Below are 17,659 nucleotides of genomic sequence, written 5' to 3'. Positions count from 1 at the left end.
ATATTATACCCTATCTTCGATCAAATGTCATTTTCTCGAAGTTGAAACTTTTAATCGCCCATTCTTCCTTCAAATCTCAATCTTTCCGAGTTTGATCTCTCGCAACAGCCTCTCTCCTTTCTCTTTTATAGTCATTTATACTCTCATGTCTACGTCGGGAAGAGCGCGGGGTTCCCGGGATTAAAAATAATATTCGATTCGAACAACACGGTCTGATCCGTCGGGCAGCCGCTACGTCAGCGTCTCCTCGCCGGCGCGGCGGCGGCGGTCACCGGATCCCGCGGGTGAACGCGAGACGAGGAGGAGCCGCCGCCGCCTCGAGACCGTCTCGCTGACACACACACACCGCGTCCCAGAAATAGCGCAAGCGCCTTCCCGGAGGTAGCCTCGAGATCCCGCTAAAGAAGCACCCGAACACGCCCTCGACGATTGGCTGGAGCCGGGGTCCGGGGCGCGGTCCGCGATCGGTCACGCAACCGCTATATCGTCCCATTCGAATATTATCCCGGCGCCGCGTCGCCTCGCAGCAGTGCGTCAAATCGAGGCGACGAGAAGTTTTCAGAGGGCACGGTTTTGTGAGTCCCGCCGTTTTCCGTTTTGCAAAAATCCTCTTCGGACGTGACTTAACGCCGTGCGCGCTCCTGCGAAGACCCGGGTCGAGACCGGTCGAATAATACACACCTCGGTGTCTTAAGTAGAGTAAAAAAAAAAGAAAGAGAAAAGAAAAAACAGTCGAATTTCGCGCCGCCACCATGGTATGTTCTATCGATGATATTGTAAGTCGTCGCCCTGGTAAACACACACGTTTTCCTATTGTCTATACTTACGTAGTTATTTGTTGTATTTTTTAACCGTCGAGTCTCTGTCTCTCTCTCATTTATTTTTTTATTTTTTTACCTCTCCTTTCTATCTACCTATCTTTCTATATTTTTTAATATCATCGAAAATTATTTGCACGTGCCACCTGGGCATTTAATTGTAAATCACTCTTTTCTAATCTGTCTCTAAATCTCGTTTGTGCACCTATTCTGTTTTATTTTTTATGCATCGTGATTCAGTAGCGATTAACAGTGTATATCGTGCTCGGATTTTCTAGCGCGCCTAGATAAAATGTGTCTAACCGATCGGCCACTTCTGGCTGAGAGAGATGTATCTTGGTACCATGATGAATGAGATTCTGGAAAAACGTGATTGTTTCTTAAACGGCGAGTTTACTCGGCCGCTTCTTTAAAACAAATCCGTCATTTTTTTCTCCAGAAGGAAGATGTATTTCATTACTCCGAATATATTTACGTATAAATATAATATTGAGCAAAAAAACGAGAGTAGTGTATTCTTCCTGCGTTCCTTGCTGATATGTTGCAACAAAGTTACGGCGGATCGTTTGAAGCGGCGGTTCGAGAAAGTCTGTTTTGATTCATTAATTGTAACGGATGTAGTTGAATAGAGTAATTAAGACTTTTCGATAAATGGAACAATGATTCTTCAATAATGAATTGCATTGTCATTGTAAAATTATTAAAAATAGTGAATATTATTATTTAATTCATTTATGTAAAAAATTAATTAAATTACGGTATTTACTATTTTCAATTATACTCGTATATATTTGCATAAAAAATAAATTTAAAAAATTTAATTAACTAAACTTAATGTTTGGTTAATATTAATTCTATAGTTTTTATAAATCTGAAGTATATAATTATATTTCATTTTATCGAAGAGTTTCAATTGTTTAGTCCACATGTAGTTCGGAATTGCACGCATGAAAATTTTATCTTGCATAAAATATTTCTATTATAATCTGCAATCACAAAACAAATAATTTGTATTCATAATTTGAAGAAATTCGATGGTTTAACGGAGATTTTGAAAAATAGAACTTGTTTAATGAATTTTAACAGTGCACGAATGTTTCTTCCAAAAATAACTAGCAACTTTTAATTAGACGCGATAAATTCACTTAAAACCTTTAACAATTTGTGTCTAATGGTTACAATTAATAGAAGAATGATAAAGATTTTCGATGTTCGATATGGAAATAAATTCACTTAAAATCTTTACTAATTTGTGTGTAATAGTTATTGATTGATAAGCCTGATAAAGATTTTCGATGTTTGACATAGACAGATCTAGAAAAATACCTTTTATCATTATTGATAATTGTAACTCGCATCTTTATCGTAACTTGCGATTTGCAGGCTGACGAGCTGCCGCCGGAACAAATTGCCGGTATGTATCTCAGTTTAAAATACTGTTAATTTCTAGAAAAATTTTCAATAAAGTCGTATCAATAATTCCAATATAAATTAATAAGCAATGGCAAAAAATATGAAGTGACTTTACCCAAGTTTTGTTAGATTATACACTCTCTTTAACTATTTCTAACAATCTCCCTTAAATTTCCATATAAATTGTCCTATTTACAAAGGCAGTCAACGAAGCGACTGCGAAAGTAATCGGAGCTATTGATTTTGTTGCCAATTGCTGTAACATAAAAATAGATATTCATATATATATTCCAAGAAAATCCAGGGAATAAACAAAGGTAGAGCGCAGTAGCCAAGAACAGACATAAAGCTATACTCGGGCTCTTCCATATATGTATCGTTTAGAATTAAAAACCTTAAAGATACCCACTGAGAATTCTATCGCGATATCGTTATTAACGTCTTCTCGATAAGTCCATGTTAAAAGATAAATCTCTGCGATTTAATAATACGGCCAGTTTCGATATCCGTTGAAATATGATGAGACGTAGGCTACAATTGCTAAATATGTATTTACATATATTTCAATTGCCATATATCCGCGATGAAGAAGACATCATGCTGGTACAGAAGCATTTTTGACATCGCGACGGGAACGTGGTTTCTACTCGGGATTAAAAATAGAATCCCTTTACATACTGAATGCGGCAATCGAGCACGGATAAATTTTCATTGCTTTCGCCGAGTTTATTTACGCCGAGTTTGATCCGATCGGGGGCAGCTGCGGAGAGCGCGGCTATGTATAGCTACGCAGAACGAAACGAAAGAGCAGCATCCTCGCCTGACGACGATGACGACGATCGATTCTACGAATATAAATTGAAATGAAAATAGAAGGGAAAAAGCGCGATGAGGATAGGAGAAGAAGTATATCCCCGGGAGGAAGGAGAGATAGGCCTCGTACGTTTTTCCAACCGTTTGCGATCGCCGGACACATTCGCGCTCTCGGAGGTTTTAAGACGAACGCCTGGAATCGCGCGCAGCCTACCGCCGCTGAATCGAGACGCAGTAATACGCGGAATATTCGAGACTTAACTCCCGTGAGTTACGAATATAGCCCACGAACGAGATACGGAGCGTATAACCAAAATTATACCGAAGACGTAATTTTTTCACGCTTCGCTGATAACGGGATTAATTGACCACGTAAATGCAACGATCGAACCAACATTCTAAAATCTTTATACATATTAAGTAAAAAGAAAGTAAATCAATAGGTTCTTGTTTTTTTTTCCAAAGGATTCCTATCAAAGTATAAAATAACAGTACTAAAATGAAATTTGATAACTTATGCGTACACATACGTCTTTCTTCATTAAAGTAACAACTTCCTTATTTCCATAAGTAATGCAATACTTTTGATATTTTTGAATACTGTATGTATAATATATATATTACAATAATATTAATAATATATTATAATAATGAAATTATATTAGATAAATTTATTATATTTATATATATGGAGGAAAAGAGATAATATACCTAGCGCGATATCCTACTCTCCACTCCACTCTCTCCCTCAATACACGTGTTACATATTGGATAATAATATACACAACATATACAAATATTTCTCATGATTGCTACACCGGAATTGGCTTATCGCCGAATAATTTTGCGTTAAGAGTTATAAATAAGGAAGATATTGTAGGAAGATGGAGTAGAAAGATATCGCACGGTAATACGATACCGGTAACGTGTCAAGAACTCTCAAAATCTGGATCGCGCATTAAATTGGTGCAGTTAAAGTCAAGTTAAATTAAGTGCAATTTAATAGATTCGTGGGAAATGTCGTAAGACTCGAGGACATATGTAGTCGCAGGCGTGAGCCGTGTAATCGCGCGGTTCCTAATTGGATAAATGCGATAAAAAATGATAAATATGTCGCGCATTCCATCGGCACGAGCCGACGGCGCGGCGTATCAGGCCAAATAAGCTCAGCGCCAGCCGTCCCGGAAGTACGTTAACATACGGTCTAAATGCGTATCGCCCCGACGTTTAATGTCTTTAACCGAAAGGACTTATATTGTTAGCGAAACTGGCTGTAGAAGAAACCGTTTAGAAAAGAGAGGAGAATCTTTCGTTTCTCTTTTCAAGAGCTGCTTCCAGCTTTTTGCCATCGGATGCCAGCTACATCCAATAGTTAAAAGAAGACTATATTAAATTAAAAAAAAAACAGAGAGAATGCTCTATGACAATTATTTGACAGAAGTCTCCTTATTTTTGCTATCCTCTGTCAACATAACAAACGTTATGGATTAACGTTATCGTTGCAATTTTCGCGAATATTATTTGTAGATTATCTTTGAGAGACTAATATATGTATAAAAATATTCCTTCTATGATCTTCTTCAGATTTCGAATCGCGGGATTTGCGATAACGAGAGCATTTTTTATGTAAAAAATATTTGATCTCTTGTAGTTCTGCGCAAAGCTTTCGATAGCTTCGATAGTGGCAAAACCGGCAGCATTCCCACTGACATGGTAGCCGATATCCTTCGGCTAATGGGGCAACCGTTCAACAAGAAGATCTTGGACGAGCTCATCGACGAAGTCGACGCCGATAGTAAATATCATTAATCGTACTTTGTATTAATTAACAACGGCGCGACATCAACACGGTTACGACACGGGTACGGCGGATTTTGAGGCCTATTTAAAGAATATTACTGACCAAGCATAACAATGTCTTGTTTATCTCTCTATTTCTGAAGTGTTTACAGATATGCATATATGTATACGCGCGTCGCGTCTCTACCGAGTTGTTGTCAAATTTCGTGCGATTTAATTTACCGTAACGCGCCTCGGTAACTCTATTTGTGGAATTCGTTGAATATTTTTGCGCTGTCTCACAATACTCCGCTTGCAGAATCTGGACGGCTCGAGTTTGACGAATTCGTCACGTTGGCGGCGAAATTTATTGTTGAGGAAGACGCGGAGGCGCTGGAAAAGGAGCTACGGGAAGCCTTCAGGCTCTATGACAAGGAAGGTATATAGCGAATCTCGTAATAAGGCTTGTGAAGAGTTTATCGGACACAGCTCATTAGTTAGCGAGATAATTCATGGAGTTTTTTCGATAAGATATGGCTAATAATTACTTTAATAATAACGACTATTTTTTTTACAAATCCAAATTATCTTCCTTCGACTTTTCTCATCTTTCTTATATATATAATTTTTTATGTGTTCCTAAAATGGAAATGCGATTTATATAGCGATAGATGTTTTACTTCGTAAAACGGATCAGTTTCGCAGCGAGGAGACCCTTGGCGTGACAAGCGTGACATATGCGACGAGGAAATCTGAGAATACGTTTGTACAAACAGGCGCATTAAGTTCGCATCGGTTTCGTTATACGCGAACGTAAAAATAAGCCGGAGATTCCCAACGAAGGAAGCTCACGTGGCGGCCGTGAGCCAAGGATGTCGTAACACGTCTTTCATGAATTACGATTATATCGAGGGTGTGTAGAGTACGTATTTTAATGTGGCTGGCACCGAGGAGATAAATATCGCGGGACGGATAAATTTTGCAATTACTATTTGTGTTAAGTGAAAGAGAGATGAGTACTACGTGCCAGAATAGATTCTCAGAGATATACAAATAATGAAGCAGAATATAAGTAACCCTCAAATAACACAATTAATTGGTTCCGTGTAATATTGAAAACTGTGTAATTTAAAATCCATATAAAATCGGCATTTGATTCCAAGAGATTATTCGAAAAAACTTTTAAAAGGTATAGAATTGTTACAATTTTTTATCGTGTTATTCGAGTCTCTGTACAATTCAAGGGTGTACACCATTCGAGGGTCACCTGTAACAATATTCTTAGATTTTCACGAGCATTCTAGACAATAAAGACAAAGACGTCATAAAGACATCTTTTAGACATACCCGTCTAAAAGACATTTTAAAGATGTCTTTACGATGTCTTGTAGACATGCGTGCTGTCTAGGATGAAAAACGATGGTATTATTACATCAATTTTATTGAAAAATGTTACGCGAGTCATATCATTTTTGTCCCATATGCTACTTAAATATTCTTCGAGCCTGCGATTCTTTATACACGCACCTTGCTCCACCAGGTAACGGCTACATCCCAACGACATGCTTACGTGAAATTTTAAGAGAATTGGACGATCAATTGACGAACGAGGAATTGGACATGATGATCGAGGAAATCGATTCTGATGGTTCTGGTACAGTTGATTTTGACGGTACGTTCTTACTTCTCTTCTTTCTTTCTCAACCAAGTGTATGGTATCCAGTAAGTTGACTGCAACTTGCAAGAAAATAATTTGAAACGAAACCATGAGATAAAACACGTAAGAAATTTTAGAACAGTTTTATCGAAGAAGATAACTTTTTATGAAGGCATTTTCTTTTTAATACCACCGACTTTAATATTTTCGAAGAAAACAATTGTGAAACCTGTAAAAACGCGAAAAGATATTGAATTGAAAAATTCAACGTTTTATTCTTATGGAGAATCGGTATGTGTCTACGTATGCCACACAAGTTGAACGGAGGAAAGTCAAACGGTTTATTTATACGCCGGGCGAGTTGGCAGATCGAGGATGCCACTGATCCCGCGACTCTGCCTATTTTTATATTCGTACCTAACAAATCGCAGCAATTCATCAAAATCACACGCCCGTTCCAATTTCCGATGAATTTCGCGTGTAATGTTCCAAAATATAGAATGGCACACATAAAACCGGCTCCAGTGTTTTGCAACTGCATTTTGGACTGGTTTTATGTGCGCCACTCTGAATTAGAAACCGTAACCCTTAAAGGAACAATTGGATTAATAAGATTTAGGAGGAAGTTAGATGTTAAATTAGATCCTTAATTTTACAAGAAAAAACTCAACTCGGAAATTCAAAAAATTATAAAACTTTGGCAATATATAAAAGACGTCCGGTTAGGTAATAAGCTATTTTTTTGCTGTCTGATTTCACTCTGAAGAGATAAAATCAACTTGGAAGTTGGCCCATTTTTCATTTCTGTTTTATTATTCACCGACGAAAGGAAATAGAGCAAAATTTTATACAGAAAACTAATTTCTTTTAATGAGATTTATCGATTAGAAAACTTATCGATTATTTAAAGAATTAGTTTTAATACTAATTTGTATTTTTTACAAGTAATTAAAATCTTCAAAAGTCTTACAACAAAATATGGTTTAGTGACATTGTTATGTGTTTGCGAAAGAAGAAAATTCATTGTGTCTAAGTTTCTTATTAGTTTAAAATAAAGTAACGTATAAACAAAAGGAACGTTTGCTGCAAATATATATTTCTTTTCCTTTTCAGAGTTTATGGAGATGATGACCGGTGAATAATTATCCTGAATGATTGGTGAACTGCTTTTGGATCTAAAGACACTTATGCAATCCATACAATCACATCTTGAAACTAATCATTCATGTGTTTACAAAGAATCAATGCACATCGAATTTTTTCGCACAGAGATATTTTCCACATTTCGTGATTAGTCTTGGAAGTAAATTCCCACCATAAACGTCGCATTACGTCGGAATGAATTATTTCCAGCTTTTATACAAGCGTCATATTTATTATGAAACAGTGAATTTTGCTTTCATACACTTACATAAGGCTTGGAAACTTTTTCATTGAGAAATCAGTATACTTATTGTTAATAAAACCAAGATAAGTCTCACATGTTCTGTTATTTAATAATATGAAATATCACACTTTCCCCGTGTTTTATATGATGATACGAACAAAAAATTTACACCACTTCTTGACCTGACATGAGACCAAAATTTTCTTTCAAATATCTCTACTCGAGCAATTTTTTTCATTCTGTTTCGAGGGGGGCCTAATATACACAAAGCGCGTTGTACTGCTATCGCAACACAATTTTTAATAACGTTTATTAGTCTATTTGTAGAGGAGAGCCAAGTCATATAATTTAATATTTATTTCTCTAGGTTTTTCATTTTATATTTTTTCTTTCTAATTTTTTTTCCTTTTGGAATATACAATATATAATTAAATCCTTCGTTTTTAGATTACGGCTTCTACCAATTTTCATGTTAGATAATAAAGATACTAATTGTAAAAATGCCAATAATCATATTTATATTATAAATTTAGTTTACTTGAATAGATAGATTTAAAATTATTAATAACGGAATGAAAGAGAAAAAACAACGTTTCACACATATGATGACAGTTATGAGCTAAACTTTTTATTTATTTAACATTCAATTACAATCACATTAAATTTGAGATTACTTTATAATTGACATGTTGATAGTTGCAAACATAACGTAGGATAACATGCTTCAAAAAATATAGTCACTAATCATAGACTAGCAAGTTTAGGGATTGCAGTGGCACCTAGTAAGTCTTATGAGTCCGAATTTTTATCTAGAAATTTTTTGTCGTGATCAAAACATTAGCAAAATAACGATATTTAAAGAAAGTATTGGTATCCCTCTGGAAAACAAGATATAAGCTAGAATTTTTTTTTATAATTCCTATGACTTAGAATATTGTGTTCTGACATGTATAGACGTGGACTAGACTACACTTTATGGAGAAACAATACTAATAATTTTTACATAATTTCTCCATCTCTTTTAACAATACACACAGAGATGTATGTATCAGCTGTATGTGTTTATATATTAAAGTTTATCTCAATATATATCTCTATGTATAAATTATTTTACTTATATATTACTATCAATTAACTATTACATAATTATTATATCATTTAACTATGCGAATGTTGGAATGCTCTTAGATATCAATGGTCCTCGTAATAAGAATGAAAAGGAATTCTTTGTTATATCTCATGTTACGTATATATATATATCTATATATAATTTTATATATCCTTCCTACTAAATAGTTCACTTACGCAAAGAGTAACGCCTTGTAGCACCAACAGAATGAAGACATTATTTATGGCAGTCGTAAAACATATCATCGTTACTTCAGCTAACATAAGCTGTGTGCGTTTCCCTTTACTAGATGAAATATACGAAAGCCATAAGGGCTATCAACAAAATTTGTCATGAATTTGATTCCTCTTTACCGTTGACAAATTCTCAGATCCGCTTAAACAAGAGTTTGCAAGTCATCTTCGTCCAAATCTTGATCAGACGGGGGAATTAAATGTCACATTCTGAACAAATGCGGAAATTCGTTGCTAATTTCGCGTACGACTTGTTGGTCTTCGTGACTCTCTGCTGTCTCCTCGCAAAATATTCTAGCATAAAATACAAGATATACATATAATAAAATAAATTTTATACGAAAATATTTATAATAAATTGTAATAAAGCATGCCACCTTACCTTGTAAAACATTTTAATAAGTCTCCAGATCGATGGCGATGCTCATTATAATTGGACGTGCGTAGAACACGGCGGCAAAGCTCCAGATACTGCCTACGCTGTTTTTGCATATTAAAAATATAGATTAGATATACATCTAAAACATTTTTAATAGGTCCAATATGAGTTTTCTTTGTCACAGCGTAATGTAATACCTTATCACCCGGGAACATATCGAAAAGTTGTCGTAGTATAATATCAATAAGAACTTTCACATCATTGGTGTAGAAGAGACTTGCTATGGCATCATTACTGAACAAGTCGACAAAAAGTTTCAGCACAGAGTGCGGCGGCTGTGGCTCGTGGTCAAATATCCGTACCGGATCCTCTGTAGTAAATTAAGGATTAGTTCAAGCAGTCATCTCCGACATGTATAATACATACACTGCGAGTCCAAAGTTTGAAACCACATATAAAATTATTCTAGTGAAATACTACTTTGAAGTCCGATTCTGCCTCATTCAATATTTTTTCTTAATGTGAAAATAAGTAGGCATTGTATTTAGCACAGTTGTGGTTAACATAGCATTGTTTAATTTCAAGAAAATGGATTACGATCATAAAGCTTTTTTTTCCAAAACTTAAATTATTTTAGATGAGTAAAAGAGTCTTCTGTCGGGAAAAAATAAATAAATCTGTAGTTAGATTACTTAGTAAAAAAAAAGTGATTGAATATAAGAGTGGCTACTTTGACAAAAAAGTATCTAATATTTTTTTCATCTTGTAAGATATTTTTTGTAGAACTTTTAAACATTTTCCATTATTTTTCATTTTATTATAAAACAATGAATAAAATAATAAAAATATGTTAAATTATAACGCACAAGTTCGATTTCATTTCTTAGAGTAGACAATTTTCAATTAATAGTCTCAAACTTTTGCTTGGCAGTGTATGCATCATATACAATATTGCATAAAATTTACCTTCTCTGTTGAAAAGAAATAAGATTTTTTCAGTGAAAGTTTTAGCTACAGTTCGCTCACGTAAGGCGTTTAGAACAATATTCTCAGACGTTGTAAATTGCAAGTTGTAGGATAATATCAAGTTTATAAACAAGTCCGGGATTTGATCTTCTAGATCCGTATCAGGTGGTGTTTCTATTAGGTCCAGTAGGAATGATATAAAGTCTGTACCAAGCTGTTCTGTAACAAAATAACAATGATAAATATTTTATTTTCTATTTTTAGTAATGATATTGTGTACGATCTATTTTATCCACCTAAATGCGTAACTGGCATGGGTTCGCCCATTGAAAAAATCATTGTAAGCAGTAACGAAGAATAATTTAATCTTAATACATTCCTGGGATTACTCTTCATATCTCTGCAACAAGAATTTTTATTATTATTTAAATATTGTATGCTTTATTATATATTAAATATGTCTTGAATACCTCGCTAGTTCCATTGGTAAAATACTATTTAACATTATAGTTAGAACCACTGGATCTAAACTGCACATAACGCCAAATGATTGCAGCAACAGTTGTCTAATGGTCCACCTCGTCTCCATCTGATAATATTGTACCAATATTGTTACGCCATTGTATCGATCTTGCCTTAAAACATATCTCGACACATTTACATCAGCATTAGTCTGAAAAAAAAAAAGATATATGTACAAATATTAATTATTTAATAATAAGTAAAACTAAGTGAATTATATTTATACCACATTTTTAGTATTAACAATCATATTGTGCATATTTAATGTATAACATGAAACTAGAAAAGTAGACAATCATACATTTTTAAATGCGTTTACCGACATAAATTTTGGAAAAATTTTAATTGAAGAGAGGCTATAATATTAAAAGTCAAATTTAATACCAAGCACGTGATATTGATACAATACAAGTTGCTCCGTTTAATACAAAAATATACCTACCAATATTTCAGTCAATTCTTTGATGTATTCCACGATTATGGATTCATCTTCGTAAAGCATCCAACTTCTTTGCTGTGAATCTTCCTTGCACGAAGTCAATTCAGTAAAAATAATTTTCAACCTATTAGCATCGTAAGTTTCTTCTATACTCATTTTTGACACGGTCAACGGTGTTTGTAGCTGATGCAGCAAAGCATCGAGATAATGACTTACAGTTTCTGGCAGCAACTGCCGCAGGCTAGACACTACGACTGTGACTGCTACTTTTGACATTTCATGACTAAGTTGAGTATTTTTGCGTACTTGATCGAGTAGTTGGTAAGCGCTTCGCGAATTAATGGCTTGCAAGGAATTGCTCTTAGTCGGCGAGCTGGTCTTAGCGGGCGAATTGCTTTTAATTGACGAGCTGCTGGATACATTTTGTATGCTACCCTGGGAGGAGCTTTTACGAACTTCCGTAATCGGTGGTAACTGGATTTTCTGCACAATGTCCGAAGACGACTGACGAGGAAGCGATTGCACACGTTGCTCGTCCCCGTTTGGCCGTTGACATTGCACGTTTGTTTCAACGTGATCCGTGTTATTGCCGCGAAGGGTCGTCTGTGCCGTTGCGTAAGAAGCATTGCTTGGCGCCGATCTAACATCCGCTTCTGTATTGTCGCAAGCAGTCACGGAATGTGTTTCTTTAGGAACAATGCCGCAATCTAATTCTGGTGGTTTAGGCGCTTGTCTTTTAGACTTTTTGATCAATTCGACTTGTTTCTTCCTTTCTACTAGCTTCGCTAAGAGATCCTGTTTGTCGGGTTGCACCGAGTCGCCGTCTTTCTTAATTTCCGTTTCCAAAGTCAGTATACAGTCTTCCAAAAAGTCAATCAGAAACTGGGGCTGCGCCTGTGAGATCACAATTAACAATACAAATGTTCGTACATGTCTTTCGAACAAATCTCACATACCTTTACGGAGGTAATATAGTTGGATGGTATGTAGCCTAGACGTCCCCCTCTGTTTACAACTTGCCACCAGTTTTTCTGCTTGACATTACGCTGCAGCAGGATAAAAAATTCACCCTCCCGGAAGCTGAGAGTCTTGGCAAACGTGGCCTTGAAGTCGTAAAGGGCCTTGACCATTTCGTAGCTGTCTGCAGCTGCAAGTATGCAGAATTTAAGGGAGAGCCCGTTCAAGAAAAAGGAAATATCTCCAAAAGTATGGAAACATGCGTCCCGACTTGGGATAATAAATACGAACGCCGCACTTACCTAACCTCGCCGCGTTGTTATCGTCCATCGTCGAAAGCGAGAGTGAAAACGCGACGGTGCCGACGGCGACAACGCCCAGGTGAAAACCGGAACGCCGGAGGACCGCCTACTTACTTTCGTTCGCGCTCGGGCATCTCATTTCCCTCCTACCTGCCTTCTTCCGTCAATGGCTTTTTTGCCTCGACCGGTCTCTCGACTCTCGGTGTGCGCGCGTGTGGTATATATCACACCGTCACCGCGTCACCGCAACTGACGCACTGACCGGCGCTTATTACTTATTACCGCAAGATCGGCATCGAGCTGATCGAGCTACCGCAGTATTACCGCCGTTCACCCATTCACCCGCTCGTTATCGCACCCGCTCACTATCGCACGAGTTACAAATTCGCGCGAATTATCGATCGCGATGCGATCGTTTCATTCGGTTTGCCTCTTACTCGGACTTTAATTTGCAGAACATTTCATTTGATACGCTTATCGAAAGCAATATTAGCTACAATAAAAGAATAAACTGATTTCAGAGACTGTCAATATTTCAGTAAAACTTCTATCGAACTTTACCGCTTTTCATTACCGCGCCAAGGGAAATTGAATGTGTTATATTTATTAACAGTAGGGATAATAATTGTGAAAAATTTATTGATAACTTTTATGATACATTTTAATGATTCAATCTCTTTATATAGAAATTTAAATTCTATAAATAAGTATATAAAATGGTAAATCTCTCTCTCCAAGCCATGGGTTATCCCGAGTCGAACATGCCGACGCCTAGCAGTAAATTTCTACGTGAAAAATGTAGCGCCAGGACAGACGTATTTTTCGTCGGAAAGGTACGCAGTAGATAAGATTCCGAGTTAGTTTTTACATCTGGATTGTGCGAAACATTGACATCTTCCAAGCTCATCTCTTCCGCTAACTTTGTGAAGTCCCATAATTTCAGTGTGTAATCTAAGGAACCTGACAAAACGAGATACAATCGATTTTATCGCTTGATATATTTTTTAAATCATTTAATCTGCATAAATGTATGGGGAATGATGCAAATACCTGAGACTAGAATATTGCCATCTCGACTAAACGATAGACAGTGAATATTAGCCGTGTGGCCGGATAAGGCAGCGACAAGGTGGCCGTGTGCTAAATCCCACATGAGGACACGATGATCCGCACCGGCTGAAGCTAAAAATCGACCCTCTATTGAGAAAGCTAAAGAAAAAATCGGTTCTTTATGCCCAGTCATCAATCGGACTTGACTGCCAGTTACACAATCCCATAATCTTACAGTCATGTCGCTTGAACCGCTTGCAACATAATTCGAATTTGGATGAAATTGAATTACCTATAAAAATAATGGAATAACAGTTGATTGTCTAATGGTTAAACAAATAAATTAGTGCCAGAAAATGTTAACTCACATCAACATCTGAATAATGGCCAGCAAATATTCGTAATGGCTGGTGAGAATCAGTCGCCCATAATCTGGCAGTTTTGTCATTCGATGCGCTTGCAAAGTAATAACCATGAGGTGAGAATCTTACACACCATACGGGAAATAGATGACCTTTGTAACAGACGACGCATGTCCATGTGTGCAGTGACCATAGCCTTACTGAACAATCAAAATTATTATACCAATTAGTATACTAAAATTATATCATTTTTTTTATTATATAAATAAAATGTTTTATCACATTAATAAGTATATTAATTTAATTTAGTGTACTAAATATTACATTAATAATTACACTAATTTTCATTATATTTTATTATGTCTATTAATATTAGACATTAAGAGAAATATTCTTTTGCACATTAAAATTACAACTGTATATCATTATTTAATTAATTACTTAAATTCATATATATATATATATATATATTGAATAAAAAAACATTAAGTAATATAAGTCTTACTTGTAGTATCCTCCGATGATGAAAGCAGTAGATTTCTATCTGGACTAAATGAAAGACTGTAAATTGGTCCACTATGGCCATAGAGATGTCTCACAGTTTCAGATGTTCGTTCATCCATCATTCTAACCAATACGTCCTCTGTAAAGTTTTTCACAGATATATAATATGCATTTCAGAACAATGTAACTCAAGAAAGTTGACCTCTATCTTGATTTTATGCGCTACCTGCTTCTCTAGTAATATCCTGTAATTGTTCGCCCGTTTTCATCATCCTCAGTTTTTGTGGAAGTAGACTCCATACTTTTATGCCAGAATCACTAAATCCGGTAGCTAATAAACTTGAGTCTTCTGCTATTTCCGCCGCCGTTATACTAAATATTACGAAAGAAGATTTGTAAGAAATATCTTAGGGCTATACATAGAAATATATTGAAGAAAAAAATTTCATTTCGTATACTTACGTATAAGTAGTGTTCAACATTGTATAAAAACATATAGATGGTAATGTGTCAGGTCCAAGAACAACTCTCTTTGATGCTTCCCTCAGTGCCTTAATTTTTTCCAGTTTATCCGCATCTTTCCTAAATTGAAAAGATAAAAATTGCGTGAAAGACAAAAGCAACGTCCTGTTGATTCTTTAAGATAGAAATCGACAGAAGCAAGTTAAAAGATCATTAAAGGTATATCTATCTTACAGATTAGGCAACGGCATTCTGCCCACTGGTGGTGCATTCGGGTCAGATTTTGTCTTCTTTGAAAACAAAGGATCCTTCTTTACTTTTTTCTTCTTCGGCTTGTCTCCATCTCCACCACCTGTGTCATCACACTTTTCCTCCTCTTCGGCAGGTGGCTGAATATCAGGTTCCTTTAGAAGTCCATAAAATACTTTGGCCTTGTTATCTACATTTCAACAATTTTGTTAACAGACATTTTTTTTTCGATAAAACAAAAATAAAGAATAACTCTTCTCTAAGAGATATGAAACCATTTCATTACCTTGCCTGGTAGCCTCTCCCACCAGAGCTCCAGACGTTGCTTCTATCTGTTGTTTATTGCGAGCAACGCCCTCGTACATATCAAAGTAAAGATGCTCCTGTATGATGTTTAGTAAAACGCTATATTTCTTTTCTTGCAAATGTCGTTTTAGTATCGAAAGGGTATCCCTCGACATTCTAATTATAAACTGATTAGATCTGCAAAGTAGATGGTTAGATAATATGTTTAAATCACAAGGTTGATCATATCGCTCGTTTCAATGCTTACTTAAAAGTGTCAGTTAATTCATTCCCTGCCATTTGCTCTCGTTTTGTTACATTGGACAATCTCTTCAAGTCATCCTGATAATACTCTTCTAAGTTCCCACTGAACTTCTCCATGAGTTGCTTCGCCTCTTTGGAATGATTATTATAAACCAATTCCAAATACATGTGCACCAAAACTGGATACAATATGGTTCCCAACTCGTGCTATCATTATATACATATATTAATAAATATAAATCATTATTTTATAGAACATTATATAAAATAAATATAATAAAGTTATATGTATATATATACATATATCTGTGGTTATGGTCAACGTGACGCTACAAATGCTTCGAAGCATTCCTCTTCTCTTTTCTTTCAATGAAGAAAGAAAGAGAAGAAGAACGCTCCAAAGCATTTGTAGCGTCACGTTGACCGTAGCCTATATTGTCATGCTTGACACGAAATACTTGCTTGCATGTGTCAACAGTAGCGTTGGCTTACCTTATAAATGTCCAAAGCTCCTTCCACAAACTTTTTCAATTCACTGTATGCTTTCTCATATTGCGCAGGATCTCCCTCGCTCTTGTAAGCTGAAAGGACGCTGGTCACATCGGAATCAGATTGCTGCGCGTCGTCAATCGAGACATCGGTGAGATTAGCTTCCTTTCTAAACAATTCCTCGGTTCCCTAAAAATATCAAGCAACAAGTATTACATAGTATTTGTTTTCAATCACGTGTTTGTATAAATCTGTATATTAGAGGTCTATGTTTAATACCTGAACTAGCGTACTCGAAGTGAAATAAATATTGAAATTTGGCGAAAACGAGAAGAGAAGTTCTAATGCAGCGATAAAAAAAACGAACTTTACATTTCTCACACAGTAACATTTTTTTTTCTTTGAAATATTTAACGTGCCGTCAACCCACACAATAACATCGAAAAACGTAGGTTAGGATGCGCGTCTGGATCTGGAAGTAAACGAGCGTCTTCTGACTTACCTTAAAATTATACTTCTTCAAAAGCTGCAAAACAGCGATCATAGTACTCTTCTCGTTATCCATATTTACGATTATCTTCACTAACAATCGAGGAAAACAATCCCGAAAAATCTCCCACAAAAATTCAACGCACACCGAAATGCATCAGAGCCAACTAAAGAAAGCGTAAATAAATGTAAATTAGTTTTCGGTCCTTGGTTCATCGCCAGAACGCCACGCGGCGCTACAGTCGCGACTATCGACAATCTCGAGATTGCGATTCTCGCTAGGTTTTCGATTCGCACTCGGCCCCGGGCCCGCTCGGCCGTGCCGTAGAACGCGCCGCGCCGAACGGTGTTCAAGTTGTTTCTCGCGATTTCTAAAGCAACGCGTCTCGCGCACAAGAATTAAGAGTGTCTCTCCTGCGTCGAACGCGTTCGTTGTGTCGTACTTCACTATCGTGCACTCGTTACCGCGATACGTATATCTCGCTCGCGAATTTCGAAGTGACTCCGTGCGATCGTAGTTGAGCGTCATATTACGCGCAGAGACAGTCGATGACGGTCATTCTGAGTTCCACAAAATCGACGTGGAAGACCCTGACAGGTATCAGCAATCCTCATCCGCGGGTTCGTTAGCCGATCGACGGTTTTTGCGAGATGCAACAGATGCACGATCGTCACCAAGTATGTAAATATATATGTATCAAAGATTTTATA

The 17,659-nt window shown here is 36.3% G+C and overlaps 3 protein-coding genes across 4 annotated transcripts; 1 reads left to right on the top strand and 2 right to left on the bottom strand.

Moving 5' to 3' along the window:
• The first annotated feature begins 487 nt into the window (after positions 1 to 487).
• Positions 488 to 7,962, top strand: LOC112457490 (troponin C-like). Of its 2 annotated transcripts, none has more exons than XM_025020594.1 (6): positions 488 to 776; positions 2,202 to 2,232; positions 4,696 to 4,839; positions 5,143 to 5,262; positions 6,364 to 6,495; positions 7,594 to 7,962. In XM_025020594.1, the coding sequence occupies exons 1-6, from the start codon at positions 753 to 755 to the stop codon at positions 7,620 to 7,622; spliced, it is 480 nt and encodes a 159-aa protein (XP_024876362.1). In that variant the 5' UTR covers positions 488 to 752; the 3' UTR covers positions 7,623 to 7,962. The 2 variants fall into 2 exon arrangements, with proteins under 2 accessions (XP_024876362.1, XP_024876363.1); XM_025020595.1 differs by having other exon boundaries at positions 496 to 755.
• Positions 7,963 to 8,846: 884 nt separating this feature from the next.
• On the bottom strand, positions 8,847 to 13,160 carry LOC112457487 (NCK-interacting protein with SH3 domain). The gene is made up of 9 exons (XM_025020590.1): positions 12,795 to 13,160; positions 12,492 to 12,682; positions 11,539 to 12,429; positions 11,045 to 11,247; positions 10,871 to 10,974; positions 10,575 to 10,793; positions 9,806 to 9,978; positions 9,612 to 9,709; positions 8,847 to 9,523 (listed from the first exon to the last, which is right to left on the bottom strand). Exons 1-9 carry the CDS (start codon positions 12,820 to 12,822, stop codon positions 9,433 to 9,435), a joined length of 1,998 nt encoding a protein of 665 aa, XP_024876358.1. The 5' UTR covers positions 12,823 to 13,160; the 3' UTR covers positions 8,847 to 9,432.
• Positions 13,161 to 13,413: 253 nt separating this feature from the next.
• LOC112457488 (transcription initiation factor TFIID subunit 5-like) lies at positions 13,414 to 17,130 on the bottom strand. The gene is made up of 11 exons (XM_025020592.1): positions 16,962 to 17,130; positions 16,463 to 16,648; positions 15,975 to 16,177; positions 15,708 to 15,904; positions 15,407 to 15,611; positions 15,173 to 15,292; positions 14,937 to 15,082; positions 14,712 to 14,849; positions 14,213 to 14,406; positions 13,845 to 14,136; positions 13,414 to 13,754 (listed from the first exon to the last, which is right to left on the bottom strand). Exons 1-11 carry the CDS (start codon positions 17,022 to 17,024, stop codon positions 13,540 to 13,542), a joined length of 1,959 nt encoding a protein of 652 aa, XP_024876360.1. The 5' UTR covers positions 17,025 to 17,130; the 3' UTR covers positions 13,414 to 13,539.
• Positions 17,131 to 17,659: the final 529 nt, after the last annotated feature.

The sequence above is a fragment of the Temnothorax curvispinosus genome, unplaced genomic scaffold (genome assembly GCF_003070985.1).
Source record: "Temnothorax curvispinosus isolate PA1 unplaced genomic scaffold, ASM307098v1 QBEX01007785.1, whole genome shotgun sequence".
Taxonomy (NCBI): Eukaryota; Metazoa; Arthropoda; class Insecta; order Hymenoptera; family Formicidae; genus Temnothorax; species Temnothorax curvispinosus.
This window is presented reverse-complemented; position numbering and strand designations above follow the sequence as displayed.

What these genes read in the sequence shown, in the direction of transcription:
- LOC112457488 (XM_025020592.1), bottom strand. Translation starts at nt 17,024, where the DNA reads ATGGATAACGAGAAGAGTACTATGATCGCTGTTTTGCAGCTTTTGAAG. An exon ending in GCCATTATTCAGATGTTGAT is followed by an intron (nt 14,137 to 14,212) that starts GTGAGTTAACAT and finishes TTATTTTTATAG; the next exon opens with GTAATTCAATTTCATCCAAA. An exon ending in TGGCAATATTCTAGTCTCAG is followed by an intron (nt 13,755 to 13,844) that starts GTATTTGCATCA and finishes TCGTTTTGTCAG; the next exon opens with GTTCCTTAGATTACACACTG.
- LOC112457490 (XM_025020594.1), top strand. Translation starts at nt 753, where the DNA reads ATGGTATGTTCTATCGATGATATT. An exon ending in TATGTTCTATCGATGATATT is followed by an intron (nt 777 to 2,201) that starts GTAAGTCGTCGC and finishes TGCGATTTGCAG; the next exon opens with GCTGACGAGCTGCCGCCGGA. An exon ending in CAGGCTCTATGACAAGGAAG is followed by an intron (nt 5,263 to 6,363) that starts GTATATAGCGAA and finishes TTGCTCCACCAG; the next exon opens with GTAACGGCTACATCCCAACG.
- LOC112457487 (XM_025020590.1), bottom strand. Translation starts at nt 12,822, where the DNA reads ATGGACGATAACAACGCGGCGAGGTTAG. An exon ending in ATTTCTTTTCAACAGAGAAG is followed by an intron (nt 9,979 to 10,574) that starts GTAAATTTTATG and finishes AATTTACTACAG; the next exon opens with AGGATCCGGTACGGATATTT. An exon ending in TTATTAAAATGTTTTACAAG is followed by an intron (nt 9,524 to 9,611) that starts GTAAGGTGGCAT and finishes ATTTTATGCTAG; the next exon opens with AATATTTTGCGAGGAGACAG.